General features: G+C 40.0%; 1 protein-coding gene across 3 annotated transcripts in view; it reads right to left on the bottom strand.

The window, feature by feature from the left end:
• LOC121634638 (SLIT-ROBO Rho GTPase-activating protein 1-like) overlaps positions 1-20090 on the bottom strand; it is a 52714-nt gene extending 32624 nt beyond the window's left edge. For all 3 annotated transcript variants that reach the window (XM_041977448.1, XM_041977449.1, XM_041977450.1), the window contains exon 1: positions 19470-20090. In XM_041977448.1, coding sequence (XP_041833382.1) covers positions 19470-19536 — 67 coding nt within the window. In that variant the 5' untranslated portion in view covers positions 19537-20090. The remainder of the gene's footprint in view (positions 1-19469) is intronic.
• Positions 20091-21563: the final 1473 nt, after the last annotated feature.

Below are 21563 nucleotides of genomic sequence, written 5' to 3'. Positions count from 1 at the left end.
TGGAATCAAGAAGACATGGACATTTATACATATATGAGTTAGTATGAAGTCTAAAGGGGCTACCTGATGATTTAACTCAGTCCAGTATTTATCATGACTACAGCCTCTAGAAATAAATATAACCAATGTAAAACTGAAAAAATGATTCATAAAAAGTGTGCAGCAAATTACTAAATTATGTAAATAGCTCAATGCCAGCTTATAAATAAAAGATGATTACCTAGATCAATTTAAAAGACGTCTTAAGATTGAATTACCTCCACCAGGGTGGAGGTCATGTATTCAGTAGTGTTGGTTTGTCTGTCTGTTAACAAAAAGGTATGCACAGACTTTGATGAAATATTATTTGAGAAATATTTTGTGTTCACGTGTGAGGTTGCCTCCTGGGCAAACGCATTTGATGTAGCCAGAACTGGCAATCCTTAGACGGCGTTTGATCATTTGATGATTCTGGTCATTTTGAAATGCACAAACTTCCAGTGGCAGCCTATCAAGGCTGCATAAAGACGTAGATGAGACAGATCTGGGCATTTACTGGCTTGCTGATTTTGTCTGGTGTTTTCAAAGCCCACCATGAGTCTACCTTGAGCTTGTGGTACAAGGAGATGGGCTCCTTTTTCAGGCCTCAATGACAAGGAAAAGCTGCAGACTAACAAGCTTAATCCTAGAGTTTACTGATCTGCAGACAAGAATCAGTGATGACGGTCAGGCCAAGGGTCTGGTACCCCATTTTTGTATTTTTGCTTTAATTGAACATTAAACTGTAAAAAACATTGAGCTTAACTGCATGAAAAAAAAACAAGGGATACAAGGGATGGCATGCATTATTTGTCCAAATAGTAGAGTGCAAGTCTATATTAATACAGCCGAATTTCCAATAAAGCTGCTTTTATTCACATGCTTTTGTTTCTTTTGTCAAGAACGAAAAGTAGCCCATTAGGACTCAACTTGTGGTCATTTAAAGCATTTCAAGACTGTAACTTTGCTCTAATAATGTCCTGATTTTTATAACTGGAGTCATTTAAAGACAACATTTGTGCAGTAAATTCAGTTAAACTCACATGTATGACGATCAGAAGTAACAGAATGTCCATCCACAGCATCAAGCACACTTCAGTCAATAACTCAATTCTCCTTGCATCCATGCATACTGAGACAAGGACAATCGTCTGAGTAAACAACCAAACTCTTGACTGTAAGTTGACTCTCCTGCACATCTAAATGTACTGAATGTCCATATAAAACTGATGCAGGGATTTTTTTGTGTCACTGGAGATCATGGTAAATGCTCTGTATTTATAAAGAGCTTTACTGTACCTGGAATGATACCCAAAGCGTCACATCTACCCATTCACACACACATTCACACACTGATGGCGGATGCTGCCGCGACCAATCAGGAGCAATTAGGGGTTCGGTGTCTTGCCCAAGGACACCTTGACATGAACCCAACTGAGCCGAGAATCAAACTGGCAACCCTCGGGTTACAAGATGACCGTGCTCAGGACCTGCAGGACATATTCCTCAATTCTACACCCGAACTGGGTGTAGAATTGAGGAATATGTCCTGCAGGTCCTGAGCAAGTTCTGAGTTGTCCCTATCATGTTAGTAGCACCAACAGCTAAGAGATCAGTGCCACATTGTTCTTGATCTACAACAAGTGGATCACTGCTAAAAGGCTCACCTTATAACCCAGTTTACTGTTCTGATTGGCTCCGCTTTCTTGCTAATGTGACTGGCCGTCCCATGTCCCTCTGCCTAAAGAGGTAGCGCTTCTGGCTAGATAATGGTGGATATCAGGAGTTATGTTAGTATGAGTTACATAGAAATTATTTTCTTTACTTCAGATAAGTCATTAATGGTGATAATTCGGATTCCTTGTTTCCTTATCATACATGAAGGAGAGTTTTAGCAGTCAGAGTTATGACATGGGCTACATAATTAATTAAAACCTAATCAAAGTCATAATATGGCTGGCTGAAACATTCACCTCACTCACGTGATATTGTACGGACTTTAAAAGGCATTTGTGTTGTTTTTTTCAATTAAAATTACACTAATAGTGATTTAAAGATTAATATTGCCTTTAATTTTACAATTTTTTGTAGTTATGAGTCAAAAAGATCACATATAGTTTCTTTTTCAAAATTACTATAGCTACAAATATGATGATATACTGTGTAGCAACAGTTTATAACTGTGTTTGGATTATACACACACCTCCGTCTGTTAATGACAGAAAAACCCACAAGTCACTGAAAATAACTTGAAACTGATGAAATTAATAATAAATAAAAATTTACTGGAAATCAACCAGTGAAAATCAGACACTGCTTTTGAATTGTTGTTCAACGGCATGTTTCAGCTCCTTCCAAAGATGTTCAGTAGAATTTAGGTCATGGCTCATAGAAGCCACTTTAGAATAGCCCAGTGTTTTGCTGCTAGCCATTCTTGAATGTCTTTAGCTGTATTTTGGGTTCTTCTCCTGTTCGAAAACTCATGACATTCGAATGAGACCAAGCTTTCTGACACTAGGCAGCTCATTTTTCTCCATTATGCCTTGATAGTCTTGAGATTTCATTGCATCCTACACAGATTCAAAACATCCTGTTCCAGATGCAGCAAAGCAGCCCCAGAACATAACAGAGCCTCCTCCATGTTTCACAGTAGGGAACGCAGAGCTGATGTGCTGTGCCAAAAAGCTCCAGTTTTGTCTCATCTGTCCATAGGACATTCTCCCAGAAGCTTTGTGGCTTGTCAAAACGCACTTTGGGAAATACAGTTTCATGTTCAACAGTGGTCTCCTCCTTGGTCGTCTCCCATGAAATCCACTTGGCTTCAAACAGCGACAGATGGTGCAATCTGACCCTGATGTACCTTGACCTTGGAGTTCACCTTTAATGTCTTTGGAGGTTGCTCTGAGTTCTTTGGTTATCATTCCCATTATCAGCCTCTTTAATGTGTCTTAAATTTTTCTATTGGCGACCACATCCAGGGAGGTTGGCTACAGTCTTGTGGATGTTACACATCTGAATAACATGCAGCTGTAGTCAAAGGAACATCAAGCTGCTTGAAGATGATCTTATAGCCTTTACCTTTAACATAGTTGTCAATGATTTTCTTTCTAATCTCCTGAGACAACTCTCTCCTTGGGTTTCTGTGGTCCATGCTCAGTGTGGTACACACCATGTCAATAAACAGCACAGGGACTACTTATCACCCTTTAAACAGGCAGACTGACTCATTACTAGTTTGACACATTAGAGGACACTTGTTTAACATGTTCCTGTAGTCAAATGATTGTCAGTGTTTTCTGGGGCTGCCATTATTTTTGTCCAGGCCTGTTTCATAATTTTGTTTGTGTCTGGGTAGAATATTTTAAGTTATAGTATAAACATCTGCTACTATTCTGCAAACCACTGGTGCTCAGGTCCTTGATATCTTCTATCCTGTCTCTTTTAGATGCATCGCTTCTCCAACACATCTGAATAAAATATCTGAAATCCCTCATCAGCATGTTATTCTGCGCTGCAGAGGCTGGGTAGAGACCCATTCATATGATTCAGGTGTGTTGCATCCAAAAGTTACAGGATAAAAGATATCAAGGACCAGACCTGGGCACCCCTGGTTTAGATTCTCTATAATATTGTAAATTAACATTTGTTATAAATACAAAAAAAAAAAAAAAACAATATATACATATATATATATATACACATATATATATCAGAACGAATGTCAAAATCTAACTTACACCCTTGCTAGAAACTCCAAAAATAATGTCCTTAAAGGTTGGCACTTTATCTTCATTTATACACCAAATTAAAAATCCTTATTTTAATATTTTTTTCTGGTTTTACACTTCTTAAAATATAAAAGTGCTTCAAAGAAATTGTATTTGCTGTATTTATACTTTTGCAAACAAGAACTGATGATAAAAACCAAATGATGAAATCCACTCAAACATTAATGACAAAAGTTGCTTTAAAAAACACTCATTACCTCAGTTGTTGCTGGCTAAATGTGATGGTTAATCATCATATTGATTTTAGATGATTTCACCCTGGCCGGGTTTAGCACGTTTGCTTAGTATATCTCAATAAAATGACAAATTCTTTATCAAAATGTTTATTTTTTCATCTTTACATTCTTCATTTTTGTGTTATTAATGATTTTTCTGTGAGGAGTCACCTTGGACCCACACACACACACACACACACACACACACACATGCTACAGTCAGCATGGTAAAGCCTGGCTGCACGCTTCACCGCTCGCTGTGTTTTAGAGCTCGATTTATCTGCAGCAGCCCAATAAGAAAGCGAGTACAAAACACAGCAACTCCACCTCTCTCCCTCGTACACACACAGAGACACACACATGAATCCCCAGAGACCCTATCCACTCCACTACCTGTTGTCTTGGTAACCACACACTGTGTGTGAACCATGTGATGAGGAAGGTGAAGAGCTTGTAGCTGCCGCATCGACTCAAACACACACACAGTTTGCCGTGCAGATCTGAACAGAAAACTGCAGACTATAGAAAACTCTGTCTATTGTTGTGTGTGTGTGTGTGTGTGTGTGTGTGGATTCTGGTATCGTTTGCTGTTCTTTGCTTTCTAAATTAAAATGGCTGCCATCTCATGTGGCTCACATACGCTGGGAAAGTGGTGAGCTGCAAAAATTTCATATGAATGAATGTGAGTGTTGCTGCTCAACACCCCTGATGGCCGTTGCAAATCTTAACCAAGGCGTTTCTGATTGGGTGATTGGCCAAACGGGAGTTTTTTGTATCAGAGTAGTAGGCATTTTTATCACTCCCCTAAACAAGTGTTGACGCCACGTTATTGTTTGAAGCATAACTACAACCATCTGAGAGGGAATAATATAAATTGATCGGCTTCTTTATTAGGTTTTCAATCACTTGTTAACACAAATATTTAATCAGCCAATCACATGGCAGAAAATCAGTGCATCTAGTCATGTAGACATGGTCCAGCTGAAGTTCAAACTTAGCACCAGAATGAGGAAGAAAGGGGATTTAAAAACTTTGAATGTGGCATGGTCCTACAGGGATTTTCACACACAACTATCTCTAGGGTTTACAGAGAATGGTCTAGGGTGCCTCCTGTCAGCTAAGAACAGGAAACTGAGGCTACAATTCACACAGACTCACCAACACTGGACAATAGAAGATGGAGAAACGTTGCTGGTCTGATGAGTCTCAATTTCAGCTCCACATTCAGATGCTAGGCTCAGAATTTGGTGGAAACATCATGAAAACATGGATCCATCCTGCCTTGGATCAATGATTCAAGCTGCTGGTGGTTAACGGTGTGGGGGATATTTCTTTTTTTTTCTTGGCCCACTCTGGGCCCCTTAGTACCAACGTGGCCTGGTTTAACCAGCACAGCCTACCTGAGTATTGTAGCTGACCACGTCCATCCCTTTATGACCACAGTGTAGCGTCTTCTGATGCTACTTCCAACAGGATAATGCACCATGTCACAAAACTCAGATCATCTCCACCTGCTTTCTAGAACATGACGATGAGTTCACTGGACTCCAACGGCCTCCACAGTCACCAGATCTCAATCCTACAGAGCAGCTTTGTAATGTGGTGGAACAGGAGATTCTCATCATGGATGCAGATGAAAAATCTGCAGGAAAAAAATGAGGTCCAACCCAGTACCAGCAAAGTGGACCTGATAAAGTGGCCCGTGAATTCATGAGAACTTCGTCCTTTGGCATGGCAACATTGCTAATGATCAGCAATCACTTAAACATTTGGAGAAGTAAAAAAAAAAGTAGAATTAGGCTATGTCCAATAAACATAAGAACATTTCTATTCTACTATTCTATTCTACAGTCATTTAGCAGACGCTTTTATCCAAAGTGACTTACATTTGAGAGTAACTTCCACATGAACAATGTGAAGAGAACTCAAGGCACTGGAACTAAACAGCTGTGTAGCCATAAGAAAACCACTAATCAATAAGGCTAACTAGAGAAAAAGGCTTCAGTTTGCTATAGGAAGCATAAAGGATAATGCACCAAGTCACAAAGCTTAAATCATCTCCAGCTGGTATATTGAACATGACAATGAGTTTACTGGACTCACTGGACTCTAGGGCAATGGAAGAAGGTCATGTGGTCTGATGAGTCCAGATTTACCCTGTTCTAGAGTGATGGGAGCATTAGGGTAAGAAGAGAGGCAGATGAAGTGATGCAGCCATCATGCCTAGTGCCTATGGTAGTCTATGATCTGGGGTTGCTGCAGTTGGTCAGGTCTAGGTTCAGGTCTACGTTCAACATTATGTGTCCAAAGAATGAGGTCATCTGGCTACCTGATATACTCAATGAACAGGTTATTCCATTTTTTCTGATGGCAGAGCCATATTTCAAGATGACAATGCCAGGATTCATGGGGCTCAGATTGTGAAAGAGTGGTTCAGGGAACAGGGGACAATTTTTATTTAGTGTATATAGTCCCATGATAATTGTACTGGCTGCTGATTATTGAGTTGTTCCTACATGAACTCAATTAGTAATCACCAGATTCTTCTTTTATGTTTAAATATATTTATGTTTAAATTAAGTTAATTTTCCTTCCAAGGTTTGTATCTTTCCGTTAAACACCATTTCCATTACAGAAACAAAAAACAAAGGATTTTGGACCATTTTTTAATGCAATATCATTAAGCTGAACTAATTTTCAGTCTGAAATGTCAAACTTTAAAGATATTAAATATCACATGTTTTGAGTCTCATCCAGTTAGTCATATTTTATCAATAGCATGTGTGGGTGTTAACATAAAATGTTGATTGTCTGGAATCTGTGACCGACACAAGAAGAAAAGTAATCTCCGAAGAATGAATAACTCCCAAGTTTTTCCCTGTAACAGGCCACAAATGAGTGAAAAAAAATTCCATCCAAAAGCCTCTAGTGAAAAATTCTAATTCCATAATATTAATGCAAGTTTATAAATATCATATCATCATGTATTTACCTCTGTTTAAACACATTTTCTCATCCTGTTTCACAGAAGCTTAGCATTTCATTTATGGCTGGTTAAGAGACAAAATACAAAGCTTGCTGATGCTTTTTTTATTTGGATTTTTTTCATACCTATTTTATTTCATGGACCAGACAAAGAGCAGCACTTTTCTTTCTTGAAGTTCCCTTTCAACCAGGATTTCAGACTTTAAAGGGTGTATTTGCTAAACTGGCTGCGAACATGAAATGATTCAAGCATATTAGTCCTCATACACTTCTTATCATTTCCCAGCTGAGACCGATGTCAGCGGTAAGAAATTTGTTTAACAAAGATTTAAACCAAACTTCAGCTGTAAGTACAAGAGATGTGGAACTTTAAACTGTTCTGGCACTGTTGCATTAAGAAGCACTCTTTTTCTTCAAACACATATTTGCTTCAAGCCATATTCCTCTTTGTCCACAAACATTTTTCAAAGGTTTTCACTACTGAAGGTGGTATTTTTTCTTTGACCACCTCTTTTTAGGTGATGGTAAGCCCCCTAGGCCCCTCTACAACAATGAGTTTTGTCAAATGCAATAGTCCAATCCTCAGTAAGGGAGAAAAAGCTGCTTCACATTTAAAATGTGTCTTAATTTTTTCAGACATTTTTAATATGTGGAAAAATCTATACAGATTTTAGCTGGTGAGGAAAAAGGCAAAGTGCAATATCGATGCGTTGCTTATTTGTTTATTGATTTGACTGCATTTAAGGCCCATTTAAGCTCAGAGCTAAAGACGGATACAGAGCCCTTTGTCTGTTTTCTGTGTCCTTTATGTGCGTTTTTGGGACCTTTGCAAATGCGTACCCTGACGTAGCAAATGGAGCAGTACCATCAGAAACCGTGGGGCAGTATTAAGCAGTATTGCTGACGTGCAACCAGCGAAAGAAACAAAAAAGCAGACGCTGCAATGTATTTAATGGCTACACAGACTTAGACTTTACTTCTCTTTCTGAAACTGTACATTATCATGCTCTCTTCCACTGTTGCCATATTTATTATTGTCTGATACAGACATTGATACTTGGAGGTGAACTCTGACCTCTGCACTGCCCTCCTGTGGATGTATTGGCTAACAATCACACTGACCTAGACTTAGAGTTTATTGTTATTCAGATATACAGTGTATACCGAACGAAATGTTGTATGCGCTCACAACAGTATAAAAAAATATAAAATATAAAACATAGAATATAGACAGTGATATAAAATAAAGACAGTACAGTGCAAATGACAAAAAGCAGTGCAAAATGCATAAGAAGTACAAGTGCAGTACGATACGATTTAAAAAAGTGTCAGTAGTGCAGTAGAATAGTGCAGACTCTGGATTTAAGAATTTAAGAGTCTGATGGCCAAGGGGAAAAAACTGTTCATGAACCTGGTGGTTTTGCATCGGTTGCTGCAGAATTTTCTACCGGAAGGCAGAAGTGAAAAAAGACCATGGTGTGGGTGTGAGGCGTCCTTGATGATGTTTCTGGCCCGGGACACACAGCACTGAGAGGCAAAGTCCTGCACAGAAGTGAGGGAGCTAAAAGGACACATGGGACTGTGAGGACAGTGACGATTTAAACAGACATACCTATTTACGTACAGTATGTAAAGGGAGCACAAATGGAGCTTTACATAGGATTTGTGCATTCGTTCTCCTCATATTTAAATTTTAGGTGTAAAAATTTAGAAGCAACATGTTTTTAGTATCACTAGCTCTTGCTAAAAGAATAGAAAAACTTACAAATATAAATTTGGACTGACCAGACCACATTTATTACTTAAATGTACTTTAACAACACAGGGTGTTATGTCATTGTAGTTATCTTAACTTGACCACTGCTGATTCAGTTTTTAAAAATACTTATGAATTAATAAAATATAGATAAAGTTCCAAAGATGTCAACCATTGGTGTGTGTCATTTTGATACCTCAAGTCTGACATTTGGTCACTGACATTCTTATCTTTTGGAGTTATTTTACACCATGTCTGTACAAGACAGTTCAAGAATAAGCTTTTAAGGGAGGATATTTATTATTAATATGGAATTAATTTTAGAAAGACAACCAGCACATTAATCAGAAGGAACTAATGACTTAATAACGCCTTGTGGCACCAAAACAACTTATTCATGCAGGTCAGCATAGACAATATTTCATACAGTTAATGGGGCCAACAGAAAGTAACCATCATAACTAAGTAGCTGCAAAACTATCAAATGTTATGACTGCTAAACAGAAAACAATGCAAAAGGCATCAAAAGCTGCAAGCTAGGCCTCTTAAAAAGATCTTACTTTCAGCAATGTGAAAAAGCTGAAGAGAACTGATGAATATTAAAACTGTTTTAACCATAAACAATTTAACAAAACCTATGAACAGAAAAAATGTCTTTTTCCCCCGATTTCATTTTCTAAACCAAAATTAAATAACAGATAATGAACTAGTATTCGTCACATGACCCAGAAGTTATCTCTACTCTGTGTATGCCGTGTTGATTACATGTCCAGAGCTGTGTGGAACTCACTTAATACTCATCATACAAACAGAATGCAGTATTTTTTCAGCTTTGTCATTTCAAAGAAAAAAAAAAACAAATGCCTGAAAGTATATGGACCAGTTCCCAATACCTTCCTCTGAAAACCTACATACAGGGATAAACACAGCCTCTCAGACTCTTCAAGTCTGCTTTGCTTTGCTTTACACACCAGTAAAAGAAAGCAATACATTAATAAAACCAAAACAATTAGCTTCCCACTGATGGAATCAGAGCAACTGGTAGCTGCAGGCCTAAAGAGAAGCATCCCTCTTTGTGTCCTGAGAAGACAAAAATGAGATTTGCTGTTACAGAGCAGGAGGAGGAGGATTCCTCCAGCGAGGCGGCGAGATTGTATCAATGAAACTCCTCAGCTTGGATCACAGTCGAGTGGAAGTGAAAAGAGGACATCCGCTGTGTTTTACCTTTTGATCTCTGAAATGCTTCTTCTTAGAAACTTCTTGTGTGTCCTTGTAACACCCCGAACGACAAGACTCAACCTCTTTGATCAGACGAGCTGCAGACGGTACAGTCAAGTGAAACACTGAGTAAGCAGACTAAGTAACGAGCAGCGATTTTTTTCTAGTTAAATCTGTGGAATGATTCAATCTGAAAGCTCCCCAGAGCTCATTTTAAAACTTTACTGGCGTAAAGTCAGAGAATAAAGAAAATAATGCTTGAGCTCCACAGTGAGATTATATGAACACAGCTTTGGTCTGAGATAGAAAACACAGAAGAATGTGCATAAATAAAAACCTGGAAAGTGCCAGCTCCTACAGGAAAATTATTTTAACTGCATTCATTTTGGGCAACTAGAAATAAACAAGATGATTAGCTATTTTCATCTCTTAAAGAAAAATAAAAATATATGTCTCTTCAGCAGCATTTTACAGTGCATGTAATATTCAGACTTGACCTTCTTGTGTTTAGTAAAAGGAAATGTATTAACAGACAGAAATGTTACTGGAGCCAGTAGACTAATCATTTAGATCACTTTTTAAATGTCCAGTTTTAATTATGCACGTGGAGATAAAACCAGTACAAACAACGCATGGCAATAAAAAAGTGCAGATAAGCCTGTTTGGTGCAACATGTCAGACGGTGTATAAAATACTACACCTACAATCTTGTTCATTTACCAGATGGATTTAACCAATTTAACTTTTATGCTAAAGCTGACTTTAACTTCTCATTACTAAAATGATCCTGATATGATCAGTTTGACCATCAGCATCATCAGAAGCTGGTGGTCAAACGTCAGTATTTTGTTTGCTACTTTGGGGCTCAAACATTAAAGTAATTTCTGCACAACAAATGCCAACATGCAAGCCTGACAATGGCTATGTTTTACATGCACAGCTGTATCATGATATTACACATGTACGGCTATATTTAGAGTGACCAAACTTATTTAAACAATGCGGAGTGTGAGACATTACTCCACATGTTGACATGTGTGCACCAAAAATGAAGTATTCTGTTCCTCCAACCGCAGTTTTCAAAGCTTGCTGCAGGCTTGATATAAAGCATACAAAGCTCCATAAATTGGGTCAATTCAGTCATCTAGGCATGTCACTTTTTATTTTTGCTTCTCAGGCGTTCATTGAAACATGTCTTTTAAAGTGAGCAATGGTGATATAGACATGTGATATGTGGCATTTTGCAAAAATGGATGGTTGCACAAATATGGTGTACACAGTAAATACACACCAGTCATTTTATTAGGTCCACCTTAGTAGCTCTGGGTCTGACCCTTTCATCCTCCAGAATGGCCTTAATTCTTGGTGGCATAGATTGGACAAGGTGTTGGGAACATTTCTCAGAGGTTTTGCTCCATATTGACATGACAGCATCACACAGTTGCTGCAGGTTTGTCGGCTGCATCCATGATGAGAATCTCCCGTTCCAACACATCCCAAAGCTGCTCTACTGGACTGAAATCTGGTGATGGTGGATGCTGTTGGAGTACAGTGAACAGATAATTTGAGCTTTGTGACATGGTGCATTATCCTGCTGGAAAGTAGTATCAGAAGATGCTAAACTGTGGTCATAAAGGGATGGACATGGTCAGCAACAATATTCAGGTAGGCTGAAAACTATGTCATGTTGGTACTAAGAAAATATCCCTCACACAATGACACCACCAGCAACCTCAATCATGTTTTCATGATGTTTCCACCACAATCTGAGCCTAGCATCTGAATGTGGAGCTGAAATAGAGACTCATCAGGCCAGCAACGTTTTTCCATCTTCTATTGTCCAGTGATGGTGAGTGTGTGTGAATTGTAGCCTCAGTTTCCTGTTCTTAGCTGACAGGAGGCACCCGGTGTGGTCTTCTGCTGCTGTAGTCCATCTGCTTCAAGGTTGGACGTGTTGTGTGTTCAGAGATGATATTCTGTAGACCTTGGATGGAACCAGTGCTTATTTGACTTCCTGTTGCGTCTTTGTCATCTCCAACCAGCCTGCCCATTCTTCTCTGACATCAACAAGACATCCTGATCCAGACAACTGCTGCTCACTGGATATTTTCTCTTCTTCAGACCATTCTCTGTAAACCCTAGACATGGTTGTGTGTGAAAATCCCAGTAAAAACTCAGACCAATAACCATGCCACATTCAAAGTCACTTAAATCCTCTTTATTCCTCATTCTGATGCTCAGTTTGACCTTCACTAACTCATTTTGACCATGTCTGCATGGCTAAATGCATTGGCAAGCATGCAGTGATTGTATAAAACAAAGTGGCGGAAATATCACTTTTGATTAAGAGTGTTGTACTGTCTGGGGGTTTAATAGCAGCACGTTAACTATGTAGCTGTTATTGAATTAGGAAAGGTGATCTTACGTCATCTGATGACACAGATTAATTGATGATACTGTAACTGCTTCAAGATGAAAAACTGCAGCACTGCACAAACCTGTAGTTACAGTTTTCTGATGTCATTTTGTCATAAAACATCATTTTAAGCTAAGAAGCATGCAGCACTGTGTTAAACAAGACAGAAGTGGGGTGGTGACAGTTAAAACACTGATAGAAATTTATTTACATCATGCAGAAACTGCAGCAGCATGTCAAACAATTCTCAACACATTGTTCATCAACAGCCTCCTGACAAAGCTGCCTCGCAATGGAAAAAGGTCTCCATTCCCTTCTTTTTTAATTATCCATGATCTCATCTGTCAATGCTGATATATAAAAAAAAAAGAAGCAAGCTGCATCCATCAGCCAGTTCCTCCCTGACTTCTGTCTGTCTGGCACTGCACTCGCGCAGTGAGGTTACATATTGTCTGATGACAAGGATGTCTACAGGCTACGTCGGAAACTGTATGCTCAAGCGAATATGATACTGTATGTCGTAAGTTTAGCATGTGCTCTGTATCTGGGAAGATCTCACTCTATAGAGCGTATTGTACAGACTGTGGAACCATTGGCAAACTTGTCTGCATGTTAGACATTGAACATTGTGGAACTTTGTATGTTTTAATTATTTTTGTCTGTTTGATTGTTTGTTTTTGTTTACTGTTATAGCTTTTTGTGATATGGATTCCCCTGGGTCTGAAATAAAGTGTATAGGTTTTTTTTTTGCTCCTACTGTGAGATCCCTCTGCATTAATTTTGACTGTTTGAAAGGGAAGGCACATATATCTGGACATGTATGACCTTGATGAAACTGAGGGCTCTAAAAACCCATATTTTGTAGGTTGGGACCACAGACTGTATATAAAAGATGGATGGAGCCCTCTGTGACGTCACCCGTAGGTTTCTGAAGAGCTGAATTGAAGCTCATTGGGTGGTTCCCTCTGTCCCCATCTTGGCAGCGTCATGCGTGTCATCATTTCTGGAAAATCCAAAAATGGGCAAAGAGGTGGAGCTGAGAGGGGGACTGTGAAGGTAGGGGTGGATGATTAACACCCATCAAACTCCGAGCTACCTGTAGCTAAGAGCTAACCGAGCCAACCCGGAGGTAACTGTGGTTGTGCTACACTCTGTCAATCAAAAGGACACGCCCCTAATTATGCCGAATTTCAAGATTAAATAACATCCAAAAGGAGGAGTTAGAAAAAAATTCACCCCCCTCAACGTTGCCATGAAGGTAAACATGACCTATTAATCCTAAAATGGATTTTTGTACCAGGCTTCAAACATGTTTATTTCTGCTGTGAAGTTGGTCTTTTTAACATAGGAGTCTATGGAGATTGACTCTGTTTTGGAGCCAGACCCTAGTGGATGAGGGGGGAACTGCAATTTTTGCACTTCCGCATAGGCTTCACATTTCACCACCAGAAGTTACCGCTTGGTTGGTGCATTATTTTGCTTCTGTAGATCAGTGATTCTCAAACTTTTTCAACATTGTACTTCCTGTAGGATCATTTTTCAGTGAAGTACCCCCTAAACCAAAGGGTGTCAAACTCATTGTAGTTCAGGGGCCGCATGCAGCACAATTTGTTCTCAAGTGTGCTGGACAAGTAAAATCATGCATTATAACCTATAAATAATGAAAAATCCAAAAGATTTCCTTTGTTTTCATGAAAATAAGTACATTATCAAGATGTTTAATTTAATGAACTTTAGTGCTTCTGTTTGAGTCAGAGAACTTTATGGGCTCAATATTAAGTCAAAGATTTTGCAGTTGTAAATGAATGTTTGCACATAATTTCAGAGTTTGCATCTGTAAATCAAGCTTGTCGCCCTGTAGAAACAATCTACCTGAAAAATTCAAGTTTGCAAATGTGCAGAAAAGGGTTTGCATGGTTGTAAAAAAGGTTTGTATTTGTGGAAAAAAACATAACGTTCTTTTGCGAAAAACCAGTTCACTGATGCAAAGCACAAAACTGAGTGTGAAACTCTGAAGTCTCGAAATCTTTATAACTTTTATCTGATTGGATGGTGACAAATCAAACTATCCAATTAGAGAGCAGACAGCTTCCCATCCTTCCGCACAGATGCAAACTCTGAAATTATTTGCAAATATTCATTTATAACTGCAAAATCTTTATGACTTAATATTGAGCCCTTAGATGTTCCCTTTGGTATTTTTGCCCCACTTTTGTCACTTTAAAAAACAAATGATTAATCAGAAAAAAATGTGAGGAAGTAACTATTTTGCTCTCAGATGCTCTTCCATCACTGCTGGTGGGAGATTTCACTTCCAGCTGGTGATAAAGATTCATTAATTATGCTCTAGAATGATGCATAACTGAGATGTTATCCATCAAAACCTTGTCTCTGTAATGAGAAAATGTCTATGTGTGTACAAGATGTTGTGCAGAAGTTTATGGTTTAGACGCTGATTTGAAAAATTGATTAATGATTCTCTTCATACTGAAATCACCTCGTTACGTAGATGGGAACGAAAAACTGACACTTTTTTCTTTCTATTTTGTTCTAGTTTTATCTTGCTCATCTTCTCTAAGGCTACGTTCACACTGCAGGCTGAAGTGATTTTTTCAAATGCAACCCAGGTCACTTGGATATGTGGTTCTAAATCCGATACGTATCTGATTTTTTGCCATGTGACTTCAGTCTGAACGGCCAGGTCGCATTAATCCGACCTACACCTCATACACAACATTGTTTATAAACTCCTTATCTGTTAAGGCGCTCACATCACTCTCCCACCACTCCTGGCTGCGACTCCTTACCCACACGTTTCTGTGTACAGACGTTGCTGCTGCTGCTCCACAAAATGCCATGGCCAAAAATCTGGCTCTCCTCTTCTGCAATCTCCTCCTTAAATGATGCCATCGGAAATGTGCTGGCTACGGTTGGATAATAAATTAAAAACTGCAACATAAGCTCCGCTGTTACCGTCCATGTTTATTTCTGCAAACACGAAGACGTCACACGCCACTGTCACGTCGTTGTGTCTTCTACGCATGCGGGACACTTTTGGTGCGCATAAGGTTCATACAGGAGATCACATGCAAGTCACATTTAATTGGAAATGTGAACGGGCTCTCAAAAAAAATCGGATTTCACAAATAAATCTGAATTGAGCATTATGCCCTACAGTGTGAACCTAGCCTAAGCTCAGCCAATCGAGGAAGGTTTTTTCCTGTTAAAAGGGAACTTTCCTTCCCACCTTGAGCATGCTCAGGACACTGGATTAAACTGGAGTAGATTTTATGCAAATCTTTGGTTTCCTTTGCTATGATCTGGCATTATACCATGGTCTGAGTGAATACTCAATTATAATTGGCTGTAGGGTGTCTGTTAAAAAGTGTTATAGCACACCTATAAAAAAAGGTTCCGGTCAAATAGCCTTGTTGTTGTAAATTATTGTGCTGGCCAGACGCTAGTTGTTCAACACTGAGAACATACGCTAACATAAGTTATTTCACCGTTTATTTATCACAATGGCAAGACAGTAGATGAAACATGAGTGATTTTATTTGAATGGTGGAACATATTTTTTTTTAAATAACAACGATGTAGGAAACTATCTGTGGACTTTTATTGTTTGAAACAGAATTTCGTATCCTCCTCTGGACACACAAGCTGTAAGAGGTGCACCTGCCTTCTGAAATGATATTTTGTGTCATGTAACATAGCGTTAAGCAATCATCTCACGTCCCTCCACTGATTATGTCTAATACAACAGCTGCGGCTGGTTCTGTGTCAGAGCCGGTTACCTTGGCAATGCGTCACAACGAGATATATTAAATAGTCCACTCAGTTAGTTCTTGTGAAAAATTATTTTAACGGTAAAAAAAAAACAACATTAACGTATCAATAATTGATTTAATATTTATTTCTTTTGTGAGTGACTTTGCTTTGTTGCTTCTTCGCTGACTTCACAGAAGCAACCGTCCTCTGCTTCGTGTCAGATGGTTCACACCTTCGTGTCGTCCATTCATTTCTGATAATGGACACCTCATTTGGCATTATCCCTTACTAATAGCAATGAACTGGATTGAACTATATCTTTAAAGAAGCACAACTGAACTCAGGCAGATTTTCTCAGTGAGTCACCCTGCTAATTGACAGCTAGTTCGACATCCATCTTACATCCAGTCTCTTCTCAGAGATCTCTCCAGCCAGTAAAAGTCAGTCTGATGTTGACTCGTCTTATGTCTTTCTCTGTTCATTTATCTCTCTCTTTTAATCACTTCCTCCAGTAATGTCCTCTTGCATTTCTTTGATAAATCTGCCATGGTGCTGAAGAGCAGTTTCTCAGCCTGGGGACGCTGCAAGGCATTGACGGCTCAAGGTATGTGCATGTCATGTTGCCATCAAAACAAGTCAGAAATACATATTTTGAGGGTTGGAATGTTACATGGTGCTACTTTAAAGTGCCTTAAGATTACTTGTTGTGAATATATCAATAAACCAAACTGAATTACCCTTTTAAAACCTGAGGTCCCCTAATTGGGGGACATTGAGAAAAGATCCTGCCAAACTACCGACACAAAAAAATTCCTGATTTTTTTCTGCTTTACTTTATAGGAGTTGGTCTTTGCAGAAAATGTATTCCAGTAATGTACTATGATCTGATACAGGTTTGCATCATTCCAAATAAATATTCATATTCGTCCAGAAAATGTTTGGATTTTTTTAGGTGAGCCTTAAATTTTCATTTGTACTATGTGCCATTTTTAATTTGTACTTCACCAGTAACATATATACTAATATTTATACATCTTCCGGACTCATCTGGGCCATGAGCTCAACATCACAAAGTCAGTTTGGACTGCACACAGAAACAAACTGAATTTACAGAACTGTGGAAAGTTCTCAGGCTCCTGGAATCACCAAAAAGTTGTGCACCAAACAACTAAACAAGACCAGGAAGCTGAAGAGAGGAAGCAGTCCAGACTCTCCTCATACCCGACCTGCGTGAGCGTCCCACAGCTGGTCCCACAGCTGGTTTCAGACAAACAGATAACAGAAAGAAAAACCACCGATCAGGTGTCAGAGAGATGCAGGTGGAGGATGTTTAATTGATACTATCCGACATGCAATAAATCTATCTTGAACCCAAAAGAAGCTGAAACTGAAGACTGAAACAACAAAGCCCTCTTAACTGAGGAATTAAAGACATTTGAGGCTGTTATTTAACTGGAAAGCAGCTTTATTTAAACTTCTGCATTTGCAATACAGTGTATAAGATGGCGTGACCATTACTATGACAACCAGGTTCAAGGACAAGAGGGTAAAGTAGCAATGAAAGATCATTAATAAACACACCGATCAGTGCCTTTAAATTGCCCCTTCAGATAATTTCCTGGCTGAAGGGTTACTTTATTATCCGTCTCCTCCTGCTCACCCTGTCTGTCTCTGTATCAGTTTGTCGGGCAGGCATGCAGATGAAGTCACTAATCACCTGCATGCAGACGGAGGCAAAAAACCCCATAAGAGCTGCAGCAACTGCATACAACAGGAATCACCTCATCTCTGCCTCAGCTTCCCCTGCAGAGCTCCTTTTATTCCCCCCCACCCTGGTTTCATTTGCATTTTCTCATTAAAGCCATCCTTAAATCCTTCATTCAGACAGAGTAGGTGTCACACGTTGGCACGGCGACAGTCTGACATCAGTGCAATTCCAACCAGGCCATTAACAAGCATACAAATATGTATTGTCAGCACTGTGCATAATCTCCCTGCTACCTTTTCCGGCAGGCTCACCTCACCTCGCTGAGCGGACCCCACCTCCCCTGTGAGAGAGCGGCGGCCACCTTCTGTGTATACATTACACACCACCTCCTGCATCGACCAATCAGGAGCCAGAGCAGAGAGGCAGACTTGGGAAGCACATAGTTACAACAGTGAATCTATATGTTTGGCTCTCGGCAGGAGAGGACGGGCGCAGTGAGGGCCGGACAGCCGGCCGGCCAGAGGAACAAGAAGAGGAGGAGGAGGAGTGCTGGCTTCATCCAAGCGGTCATTACAATGCAGGGCATCCCCGAGTGTGTTTTGGCAGGGTGCCAGAGCAAGGGCCACATGCACACAAACACAAGCAGACGGCCACAAACAAGACAACAACACACACCTCCGATACTCTCCATTAAATCTAATCACTCAGAGTCTGTGTCAATTCATTGTGCGGGAAGCAGGACGGCAGCCTGCTCTGGCACAAGAATGAGACAAGAAATGATTAATTTCTGAATGAAACTGCTGCACTCCTGAACAGTCTCCCTTTCTCTGTGGATTCAGGTAAGAAAAAGCAAAAGCCTTTCAGAAGAAATTTATAACAGCAAAGATGCTGTGGGCGTAGGGGACAAGTGGATGTGGCAGAACAAGTGTGAGAATCCATGTGGAGCTGAGGGATGTATAGGAAGAAATGCTGTTGGGGCAGATGATCAAATGAGGTGTCGCACCGTTAAAGGTCAGACATTTTGAGCTGCTGAGGTGAAGCAGCGTTATGAGCCGAATGAGTGATTGAGATCATGAGATGAAAATGAGAGTTTTCACAAAAGGTCATCTAACATGATGGCCTCTCAAACAAGCAGGAATGATGGTAACCATGGTGCCCGAAGAAGAGGAGGAGAGAAGGTTAACCAACGGTCATGGCAACCACGGTTGAGTCTGTCATCACCTGAGCAACCCTCCAGGTTATCAGGTAAACACTGCAGTCATAGTCTCAGAGGAATACCAATAGCAAATCTCCCAGACAGCTCTGAGCATAAAACCACACACACATCAAATGAAAGATTTGAAGGGGCTCCACAGAACAGACAGCCCTCTTCATCTCCTCCTCCCTGAGGCGCCATGCAGCACTCAGGATGAACCCAGAAATCCTGACGTCTCGCGGTGAGGCGTCAGCTCCCGTGCAAACACACCCTGCACGGATGCATTGCATGGGCATGAGTGCAGACAGGTGTGTGAGTGTATGCAGTTTGCAGGCGCGTGCAAAAAGGTGTGAAAAGGTGGGTGTGACTGCAGAGAAGATATGAAATGGTTTGGCTCACCTTTCACTTGACTCTCGTATTCTGCGAGGATTTCTTTGTCCTTCTTGCTTTTGTTTGTGTTTGACATGTCGCCAGGATGGAGGTGACAGATCGACAGGTTGAGATGGAGGAAAAAAATAAAAACAAAAATAAATAAATCCGTTTTATTTCCCTCCGCCCGAGGCTTCACCCGCACACATGCTCGTTACATCCATCCACTGCCGCAACAACACAGCGTGTAGTGGCCCCGCACCTCCACGCTGAGGAGCAGGAGGAGGAGAAAAGGAGGGAGGAGGGAAATCACGCGCGCTCAGAGACAAATTACCCACTCGTAACCACCGCCGCTGCCGCGTGGACCCGCATCTAGCTGATAAAACAGAAGATTAAAAACTATCTTAAAGTGGGCTTCACCTAGAGCGTTCAAACGTGCAATCTCACCCGCGCGCGTGCATTCTCACGCACCGGTTTGCACGACAGGAGGGAGGATCGGGCACACGCCCACTAGGTACACATGCGCCGGCTGGACCGACCACACACACACACACACACACACACACACACACTGAAGCAGACAGACAGCAGGCTCAGCATCGGTGTTTGATGTTCTCGTCACCCCGCCATAACCTTTTACACACACACAGCGCGCGCAGCACGCACCTGAAGACCGCGGGTTTAGAAAATGCCAAAAACCTTAAATGAAACAGCCGGTGAGGGGAGATGGGTGTGTCCGCACTGAGGGCGGGGCTAAATGCGTGGTTGACAGCTGATGCGGCCACTAAGTCGCAGCGGACTGTGGAAATTAATGAGAAAATGAGAGGGCTTCATTTTTACGTTTTGATGTTAGTTTGTATAGTATTTTTTTCCTCATCAGACAAACACACAAATCAACTGATAGAAAACCCATTAATAACCGCATTAACAAGAATAAAGCAGTGTTTCATGTTGTCCGATTATACATAAGCTCAGTTTCAGGAGCAAACAGCAGTCTGTATCTGAACAAACACAGCAGAGTGGGTCAGTTACACATCACATTACCAACATTACAGACAACATCTTCATTAAATAATAACAATTTATATATACATATATATATATATATATATATATATATATATAGAGAGAGAGAGAGAGAGAGAGAGAGAGAGAGAGAGAGAGACATTTAGTATTACGAGTATTTGTCTCCACCTTGTGACTGAATGTAATAATGCTACATGTGTAACTGAAAATCACTTATTCTGTCTTCTCTTGCCATTTATATCCATAGATATATATAATAAAGTCCCATTTATTATATATGTCTATGTTTATAGCTACTTGCCGTGGGTCCACATACAGCAGCTGCCATTATGATTCACCATTTTACTTTGGTGTCTCTGAAAGGACAAACAACTCTGTGTGTGAAATGAGAACCCTCTGAGCTTTAAAACTGCTGTACCGGATTTGTTTGATAGGTGCTGATTGACAAACCATTTGAAATAATACCTTTAAAGTAACAGAAAGGAAGTACAAATGCTACTACTACTACTACTACTACTACTACTACTACTACTGGTACTACTACTACTAATAATAATAAATTTAATAGATTAGATTCCTAAAGCACTTTTCAAGACACCCAAAGCGCTGTACAGTTAATTCATTATTCTTTTACAATACAAATAAACTCCTCTAAATGAAATAGTCTTCAGCTACCCCTTATTTCTTTCTGATCTAGTTAGGAAAACAAGAAACAGGTGCATCAGTTTCTTTGAACATTCACCAACATGAATATGAGGCAAAGACAGATTTTGTACAATTCTAGCAAGCTTGAAAGTTAACTTTTGGTCTGAGCAGCTTCATTTTTTAACCCAGTCTGATCTCTTTTAGAAATCTTTAAGTTTTCTTCAGGAGTAGTTATCCAGGTTTCTTGAGTTTCTTAATCTTTTCTTTGGATTTTTCTGCATTTTGTTCTGTTCTCTAGCCAGATAACACCACACTGCTCTGGGAAGGATCCATCCCTCCATCAGGCCTATTGCCACTGATTTTCAGTCCAGTTCTTGTGGCGTGTGACATACCTCAACCTTTTCTCCCTGTTTCAGTCTATCAAAAATGGCTTCTTGACAGCCATCTTTCCAT

Source organism: Melanotaenia boesemani, chromosome 23, assembly GCF_017639745.1.
Source record: "Melanotaenia boesemani isolate fMelBoe1 chromosome 23, fMelBoe1.pri, whole genome shotgun sequence".
In the NCBI taxonomy this organism is placed as follows: Eukaryota; Metazoa; Chordata; class Actinopteri; order Atheriniformes; family Melanotaeniidae; genus Melanotaenia; species Melanotaenia boesemani.
This window is presented reverse-complemented; position numbering and strand designations above follow the sequence as displayed.